Here is a 9,806-nt window from a genome sequence, read left to right on the forward strand (position 1 = left end):
GTAGCTTTGACTTCGGAGCTCTTCCTTTTCAGTTTATTCTTTTTCCTATGGACAGTTACATCCCTATGATCTAGCTCCCTTTTTTCCCCCCACAAAGCCCCTCTTTTTAACGTGAAAGAATATTCTTCATACCCTGAACTTCTTCATAGCTCTTCTCACAATTGTAATTAAATTATTTAAGTGAGTAATCAGATGTTTAATGTATGCTCCAAGAGGGAGAGCCCATAGCAGCCTTATCGACCATTATATTCCCAATTCCCAAGATAGTACCTGACACATATAGGTGCTTAGTAAATCCATGTTGAATTAAATTGAATTGGCTTTATATTGTGCAAGGCTTTAGCACTTGATGCAAGCCCAACAAAGCATCATGAGGATACTCTACCCCACTAGGAAAAAAAAAAATTGACTCAAGATTTCCAGGGTGCTTTCCTGATAAACCATATTTCTTTCTAGGTCTTCGTAGGCTTTAGAAATTTTCTGTAGTGGGGAGCCTGGGTGGTTCAGTCAGTTAAGTGTCCAATTCTTGATCTCAATTCAGTCATGATCTCGCAGTTTTGGGTTTGTGCCCCACGCCAGGCTCTGCACTTACAACACACAGCCTGCTTGGAATTCTCTCTCCCTCTCTGCCCCAACCCCTCTCCAGCTCACTCTATCTCTGAAAATAAACTTAAAAAAAAACTCTAGAAACTTTTGTAGTAACTTATTAGAGAAACAGATGCTATATTAAACGAGTTTGAGGCTATGCTTTAAAAAGTAAGGCTACATTGGGGGCGCCTGGGTGGCTCAGTTGGTTAAGCATCCGACTTCAGCTCAGGTCATGATATCATGGGTCATGAGTTCGAGCTCTCTGCTATTGGATCGTCTGTCTCCCTCTCTCTCTCTGCCCCTCCCCTACTTGTGTGCTCTTTCTCTCTCTCTCAAATAAACATTTAAAATTTTTTAAAAATAAAAATAAAAAGTGAGGCTATAAAAATGAAGCTGAAAAGTAACTTCCCTTCATCACTATTAACTTTGATTGAAAACCCTTCCTTAACAAGCAAGTCAAGCCATAATGTTCCCTACCCCATGACAGTACCATTCCCCCTCCCCAGCACAAAAAATCTTATAAATGGTCAACCTGCAAGGCTGGTTTGGTTAATTTTTCCACCCTACTCCCTATAGCACTACTAGTCCAACTATTTTAGACATTGGAATCTAGTCTTCTGAGGACCCTCAGTGAACATGACAATAATGCCTCCACCAAATTCCCTTTGACACTGGTTAATATCTACTAACAGTAATATCATATGACATACCCATTACATTGATCTGACTTCGGAGAATATCTAACATAACCCCATGTGTTCCAAAGTACAAATACCACCAGCATAATGACAAGATATCTGCTGAGAATGTATATTACATCACCAACTCCTCCCTGCACACCATTACACTACACCCACCCCAAAGGGATTAAAAGCTTTGGTCACTATCACTACAGAGCTATTCGGGACAGAACTAAAGAGCATCAGGTTGACATCTTTCAAGAAGCATTCATCAAGAAGATAATCAGAGGGCACCTGGGTGGCTCAATAGGTTAAACATCTGACTTAGCTCAGGTCATGATCTCATGGTTCATGAGTTTGAGCCCCGCATCGTGCTCTGTGCTGAAAGCTCAGAGGCTGGAGCCTGCTTTGAATTCTGTGTCTCCCTCTCTCTCTGCCCCTCCCCCACTCACACAGTCTCTACTTCAAAAATAAATATTTAAAAAAAGAAGATAATCAGATAAGTTAACATGATTCAAGTCATCTATGCATACTGGACATACCAGTTTGATTTTCCCCTTGCCTGCTCATCCAGAATAAAGATTATTTGGCTCTAAAGTTTATAACAGAACCAATTTAGGTTGCTTGACTATTTGAGCAAGATAGGTACAGCCCAGAAAATAGAGAACGATAAAACCAAGAGGAACTCTAAAGCTTACTGACCCAAACTCCAATTTTAAAAATGGGAAAACTCTGGCTCACAAAGCTAAAGATGTATTCAATGCCATACAGCAAACTAGTGACAGAGTTGGAACTAGCAACCAGGTTATTTCTGTGTCAAGGTAGAGATGGCTCCACTAAGGATATTCAAGATCAAATTTGCCTCAAAGATGGAATCAACCCATCCTTCCAGGAAAGCACTTATCACATAGGTGCCCCAGTTGTCAAAGCAAGAGCTGAACAAGCACCCCCAAAAGGTTTACCTTACTATAAACATCTAAAACTCCTGTCTTTAAAAGTATAGGATATAAGAAAGTAATATTTTTTTTAATTTAAGACTAGGTTATAAAACCTATACAAATTATATTATTTATATTTATCAACCTAATGTACATTTTTAGTACAGAATGCATCTTTTGCATTCTTTTAAAACATAAGTTTTCATTAGTCCTAGACAGCCTATGTATGTGTGGTTGTACATGTATATGGGTGGGCTTAGGGAAATTATTTTTTTTTCTGACATCTGTTTTATATATACAAACATACATAAAGTATGTTATCCTTGGTTTTTGAAAGACTAATATTGTTTAATTTTTTTCTATTTAAATACTGACATGTACATTAAAATAATGTGAAAATTTACATAGGGATAAAATAACTTCCTATAATTGGGTTAGTCATTCCTTTCCCAAATGATTAAACTATAATATGCGATATAAAAAAAAAAAAGTCATGGAATGTTAGAGCTGAAAGTGAGCTTATAGATCTCCTGCCTACCCCTACCTTTGTAAAGCTGAAGACCTGGGGCCCCAGCAAAATGACTTCCCAAGGTCACAGACCCCATTGGTAAGAGAACCATACCCAACTATCTAGTCATCATGTCTAGAGTTTTTTCCCATTATACTATCATTCTGCCTCTGCTCATTTGCAAACAGTGGCCAGTAGTACTTCCCCAGAGAAGTCTCTATCTGGAGACTATTGTCTTTCATTTCCCTAGCCCATTAGTGTCCAAGACTCATAGACTAATAGAGTTAGATCATCTAGCTCTGGAGTTGCAACCTGATTAAATATAGGCTGTGGATGTATTTTATCACATTTTTTTTAAAAGAAGGTAAAGTCCATTTAAAAGGGGTGATATTTTACCCCAATCACTCCAGTCCTATTAACCCATGTCCAACAGCTTTATACCGTTCTGTTTTCTCCTTGGCCTCTGACCACATTTGAGCCTATGATCCCTGAATCCAGATCGGGCATAATTAACAGCACACCAAGGTAAACCTAGTTGATGGAAATGTGAAATAGGGCATTATGTTCTACCATTAGCTATTTTCAGTGCCTTACCAATAAAAATCCATTTGGGGTTTTTAGGTTAACTAGTTATATCAAAGGTCTGCCAACTACCATCAGTGAGACAAACCCAACCTGCTGCCTATTTTTGTTTGCCCCCACCCCAGCTGAGCTGAGAATGATTTTTTCTATTTTTAAATAGTTGAAAAATTCAAAAGAAGAATATTTCATGACATATGAAAATTAACTGAAACTCATGTATCAATGTCAATAAATAAAGTTGTATTAGACCACAACCACTTTCATTTCATGTACATATTATCTATGGTTGCTTTTTCATGACAATGGCAGTTAAGTAATTTCCACAGAAACTGTATGGCCTGCAAAGCCTAAAATATGACCCTTTACATGGGGTGCGTGGGTGGCTCAGTCAGCTGAGTGTCCTCAGGTCATCATCTCGAGGGTTGGGGGTTTGAGCCCCGCATTGGGCTCTGTGCTGACTGCTCGGAGCCTGGAGCCTGCTTTGGATTCCGTGTCTCTCCCTCTCTCTGTCCTACCCCACTCATGATCTCTCTCTCTCTCTTTCTCTCTCTCTCTTCTCTCTCCGTCTCTCTCTCAAAAATAAATAAGCATTAAAAAAATTTTTAGGGGCGCTGGGTGCCTCAGTTGGTTGGGCGTCCGACTTCAGCTCAAGTCATGATCTCACAGTTCCTGAGTTCGAGCCCCACACCAGGCTTTGTGCTGACAACTCAGAGCCTGGAGTCTGCTTCAGAATCTGTGTCTCCCTCTCTCTCAGCCCCTCCCCCACTCTCACTCTGTCTCTCTCTCAAAAATAATGAACATTAAAAAAAATTTTAAATAATTTTTTTTCAAATATGGCCCTTTACAGAAGAGGTCTTCTGACCCCTGAGCTATATCAAAGAGAATTTAAAGCTGCCAATTAACTTCTAAAAGTCACAAATATTTGTGTGGAGTTGCTCGCACCCTACATGTCACGCTCAGATGAATCTTCCTAAAGCACAGCTCAAACCATGCCTCTCTCCTACCAAAAACATCTTTATGCTATCTACAAAGGAAAATCTGAAGTACTTAATAGGTTCCTGCACAGTCAAGTCCTCAACCTTCTATTCCAACCTCATCTCCCAAAACTCCTTCCTGCACCCTACATATTGCAGATGACTTGAATTATCTGCTGGCCCTTTACATTCTTTATATCATTCCTACTACAAGAAATCCTTGCCCTGAATACAGTCCAACACAGCAAAATAAGCAGGGCCTTTAGAGTCAGGTCTGGATTCTAATTCAGACTTTTGCCCCTTTTAGTTGAGAAAGTTACTTAATACCTCAGAACTTCAGTTTTCTCATCTATAAAATGGGAATATAATCCTTACCTCATAAGCTGTTATGATATTTTAATGCCTGGAACATGGGAACAGTTAAACAAGCAATAAGTGTTATTAATTCTGCCCAATTCCAATGCTACTTCCTCCTTTACTTTTCCTTGTCCTCCCACCAAGAAATAAGCTCTCCTGCTAGTGTCATGTGCCACAGTAGCCACCTGTTCCACTCTTATGACTCTGATCCATATCTATGATATACATGATAGTGAACTCTACCCATGTCTTGTCTCTCCTACTAGTCTAGGAACTCTCTCATGGCAGGATCCATCTATGACTTACTCTGCCACACCTGTGATAGCCCTGAGAACACTGGCTTGAATACAGTATGGGCACAAGTATTTACTGAATGAATGGTATGTGTTCAGTGAACTATATATAGCATTTATTAAGTGTATTATATTGCACTGTGATATAAGAAGGAGCCACATCACTTGTTCTGAATAATACCTAGTGTGAGTGCTTAGAAAATATTCAAACATCAGGGACCAAACTCCCAACAGAAAAACAAAGGACAAACAGAAAAGCAGGAAATACATTCACCTTTCAGTGATGATGTTTTTATTTTCCATTAGTTTATGTTATAATCATCATCTTGTACTCCAACAATTATAAATGGATCACATTTAAGGGGGGGAAATAAACCACTTCCCCAAGGGAGAAACGGTATTATTCATAACATCAATGACCTATGAGTACAAAAGTAAATGTAAATATTCAAAAGGGACCTACATTTAATGAATAAATCATCACAAACAGTTGTGACTAAAACCTCATCTGGAGCTCTGTACAAAATCAGACACAAGCAGAATAAACATAGAAATCAAGTTCCACCCAGGTTAACAACTCTAACAAAAACTGCAACTAGTTTTTGCAGCACAATGCACCAAGTTTCATTGGTTCCTAGGAACACTAGCCATTTGATTTGATAGTCAGTTTAGTAAGTTAAATATAAAGGTGTCTATAATTCTTCATGACTTTAATGCCAGACTCCAACTGCCAAAACAAATCCCCACATATGAAAACAAAATTAACTGCTGACATATGCCAATCAATGAAGGGAGTGACATTTTCCAATAAGATGACAGCAAAAAATATGCTTCCAACTACTTCTGCTTATGCATTTCCCTTCAGAAACCTCATTAAAAATACACATTCACCAGCAGATACATTATTGGCCTAAAGACATGTTATCAACAACTTCCAATGCTTAGCTGTTTCCATTTACAAAACACTTTCATAATCTATTTACTCCCTTGAGTCTCACCACAACCCTGTGAGGTGGGTATAATTCCCCCCATTTAACAGATAAACTCAGCAATTTGTACCATCTTATCCCAAGATGGTGAAGCCAGGTCTTCTAACTCCAGCTCCGGTGTTCTCTTTTCCTATTTCCTCCACACAAAGCAAAAGCATACCTTTGTTTTGCTTCCCCACTTCTTCTCAGAAAGCTAGCACAGTGTGAGGAAGTAGAGTGGGAGTATCAACATTACTGTGGTCAAGACAGCAGGAAACATCCCGCTTGTGCCTCTACCTAATCATGTTTTTAGAATCGTGCAACTTAAAGGAAAGAAATGGAGTGTGGGTTAGCTGCTTTGTTTTATTTCCTACCTGTCCTATTTTGGCTTTCTATGTATATTCACAAACAGAAAACCACCCTGAATATCCAGAAGCCCCATGGGCCAAAATGATTTCTTGGATCTTCTACCCATCTGCAAAAGTTTAGGCCTGCATAATTATTGACTCTTACCACTCTTAGTCTCAGAAAAGAAGGAAGGAATAAAAACCATGACTTGCCCGTAGCTTACAAAAATTTGCCCTTCCTCAAATGTTTTACTGCACTGTTTATTTTTTCTTAAAAATCTGAATCTCTCTGCTGTGCCTTAGCAGGTCACTTTTTAGCACAAACACTTTCTGCTTAGCATACACTTCTCAAAACCATCCCCTTCCTGGGGCTTATGACAAGCTATATTTGACTGCAGAGGCTACACCAGTTTATCACAGTAAGTAATTGTTTTTAATCCACATATTCTCCTCTTTCCTTTTTAATGAGCCCTCAACCTTTCTAACTACTTTTGTGGTATAACCTGCATACCTTTAACCTCTCAATAAATTTGATTAAGTGGCAACATACTCCAAAAGCTGGGCTAGAAGTCTCTAAGGATCAGTATTTCAAAATACCCCACCTTTAAGGTGCTGCCAAGAGTGTGCTCTTATTTAGACCACAATAGTACAAAGCGTTAAATAATCAAGCTCAATCAAGTGACTGGCAGGAACTTGGACAATTCATATATTCTGACCAAATGTGCAGACAACACTAGCAGTGAAAGTGGACTCCCAGGAGCAAATCAGTAAGAGCTGCATAAAAAAGCAGTTACCACTGCCTTTCTCCCTGTTCTTCATTGGCTGTATTTGCCTCAAAGGAGGTCACCACACTGGACTTAGACACAGTCTTTTGGGGATAAATCCATTCAGAAAAAAGTTATAAATATATAGGACATATTTACAAGTAACTCTGACCAGTGACTTTATTTTTCGCAGTCATTTTTCAGCCAAGAAGGGAAAAAAATGATCACTCCACCCAATCACTGCCCCCCATTCTTCTGGGTACACTCTGGCACAAAAGGCTAGCTTGCTTGCACTCCTGTCAGGAATGTTTATTATTCTTTCTCTTACTCTAAGTCTTCTGCCAACTAGCAGAAATAAAAACTCCACAAGTAGGGAAAGGGGGTAGGGTCCCACAGCTGTCAGCTGTGACCACTGGGAAAGCTAAGTTAGGTGAGATTCCTGCAGACCAGTGGCTCTTAACTCTGGCCCTATAATATGCTCCCTGGGGGGGGGCTGGGATCCTTGTGTCAGGTGCTAGGCAGGTCTTTATTTCACCCCCAAGCAAAATGCAGTGGAATGTGAGGCCATCCAATAATTCTGACCTTAGACTGACTTTGACCAAAACCTTAGCTCAGTAACTTAAAAAAAAAAAATCACTGGGGCAAAGGTGCTTTCCTTAGAAAACAAGTTGAGATAGGGAATTTTTTTCTGCCCCCATCTGTATCTGTAGCGACTACGGGCTGGGACAAATCATTACTCAAGCTGCCGGCCTCAATCCCCTCCTCTCTAGGAGGTGCTAGGGGCAGTTCCTTGGTCAGCTTGGATGTCTCCTTACCCAAACATGAGCACTAAACATGTCTGACAGTACAGGCAAATTGCCCCCTCGGAACAACCTGCCAAGTAAGAATAGGTGCAGAGTAAGAGATGCCTTGGCACAGGTACAGATCCTGTCTTATAAGGTCAAGGCCACTAAAGGGAAAGGCCCAAAGTTCTAGTTACAGCCACCACCTTCCACTTCTACTGACCCCACTGCCGAAGTGTTCAGAAACCCATTCGCCTAAGAGAACAGGATTGGGAATCACCCTGAATCTTCCCTTTCCCTGCAGTGTCGAAGAGCTTAAAGGCCAGAGTCACTGGCTCAAGGAAACGGCTCATCCATCGAAGCCTTCCACTTACTTCTCATTGCGCTGATAAGCGCGTTGCCATCTTTGATCACGTCCTTAATGAATTTATTGGTCCTCTCCAGCTCCAGCTCATAACACTTGAGCCTCTCGCGGAAATCAGGGCTGTCCAAGTAGCAGTCGCTGAACTCCAGCGGGGGATGCCCCATGGTTCTGATGGCGAGGGTTGAAAGAGAAGAAAGACACAAAGACCAAGAGCATCAGCGACACAGTAGAGGGGAGTAGATGGGAAGGATTGAGTGTGGGTCCCGCCTGGGAAATTCTTAGCCTCCCTCCCTTTGGACGACAGGTACCTGTTCGGTTGAGATTCCCGGGTAGAGTCGGCTGGCCTGTACCGGAAGCGGGAGGCCAGCAATTGCTTCAGGTGACACGCAAAGCAAACTAATGAGGTCCGACCCGGGCTGGGTTCTTCTGCCTAGCAAGCAGCATGCCCCCAAGGCATTGCCTCCCCAGACAGGCGGCCCAGCTTGCCCCCGGAGAGCAGCGGGATCCTTCCAGAGCAACTGCAAACGTGACACTTCTGCCCGCCCAGGGTGTAGGCTGTGGTGAGCGCTGGGGCTGGAACTCTCCTCTCCTCGCTCCTTGTTCCCGAGCTAGCTGAAGATTTCCTTTGCCGAACTCCGCGGGCAGCCCTGATTGTACTGTCCCCTCCCCCTTCTTAAAGCCAGAGCTGCCGCCCAACCCCAGCGAACCCTTGTGCCGAGCCTCAGCACTCCGGCTCCTTCTCCAACTGTTCTCCACGCACCCTGGGATTGCGTTACCAAAGTGTTCTTGCTCCCAAGAGTTCTTCCTGGTCCAAGGGAGCCGGCCTGCTGTCCTGTTAGTCTCCGGACCGGTTAAGCCTAGGAGGCAATAAAACGTAGCCTTCCACCCTAGACACCCGAGAGGGAAGAGGAGGGCGATATCACTACGCACAATAGCTGCAGTAGCCCGGAGCTTCCCTACGGAAACTGGGGAGCCGCCGGCGCCCTGGGACTCCAGCTGGAAAGCGTGGCGGCCTGGGAGATGTAGTCTTTCCGTTTCTCGTCCCATGACTCCTCCCTGCGATCTCCGCACCACTCAGCCAGGGCGGCGGCTCTCAAAGCAAGACTTTCCCAGCCTGCCCCAGGTTCATTCTTCAAGCCCAGCCTCGAGGGGCAAGTGCGCTGCTCTGGAGCTTCTAAGTGGAAAGTTTCCAAAAAGAGCGAGAGAACAGGGAGGCATCAATGGTGGGAGGCCATCTCTCACTTCCCATTACTTGGCTGTATTTTTTTTCCCTTGCTCTTTACACCCTCCCTCTGAGGAAGCAAGTTCTTTTCCTCTTCCCTTGCCCATTTTTCCTGGTTCTAGTGTTCTAATCCCCATGAGCCTTAGACCTGAACAACCTGAAGGGTTGAGTGTTACTCTAGCATCTCATTGTTACGCTCAGAAATCCCCTGCCAAAGGAAAGACCATACTTAGGAGTTCACTGTTTTCTGAATAGGACCTCAGAATATGGTTTTGTGACTCAACTCACTGTATAGGTTTTTCATTAAAGCACATGATTTTCAATGTGTAAGTGGAAAATCTAAGAAGAGGTTGTTATAAATTGTCTTACAGCTTACCCAAGAGATCTCTTGTTCATTGTCCAAGGTAGAACTGAGGCCACTGTTACAGGCCAATGCCTT

General features: G+C 42.4%; 1 protein-coding gene across 7 annotated transcripts in view; it reads right to left on the reverse strand.

Moving 5' to 3' along the window:
• Positions 1-9,044, reverse strand: part of OPHN1 (oligophrenin 1) — a 608,271-nt gene extending 599,227 nt beyond the window's left edge. For 5 of the 7 annotated variants that reach the window (XM_047844280.1, XM_047844277.1, XM_047844283.1 and 2 more), the window contains exons 1-2: positions 8,454-8,594; positions 8,156-8,313 (exon numbers count right to left, since the gene is read on the reverse strand). In XM_047844280.1, the coding sequence (XP_047700236.1) occupies positions 8,156-8,309 (154 nt within the window). In that variant the 5' untranslated portion in view covers positions 8,310-8,313; positions 8,454-8,594. Of the gene's footprint in view, positions 1-8,155; positions 8,314-8,453; positions 8,595-8,905 lie in introns of those variants that run through there. The other 2 variants (XM_047844278.1, XM_047844279.1) reach the window with 2 other exon arrangements.
• Positions 9,045-9,806: the final 762 nt, after the last annotated feature.

Source organism: Prionailurus viverrinus, chromosome X (genome assembly GCF_022837055.1).
Source record: "Prionailurus viverrinus isolate Anna chromosome X, UM_Priviv_1.0, whole genome shotgun sequence".
Lineage (NCBI taxonomy): Eukaryota > Metazoa > Chordata > Mammalia > Carnivora > Felidae > Prionailurus > Prionailurus viverrinus.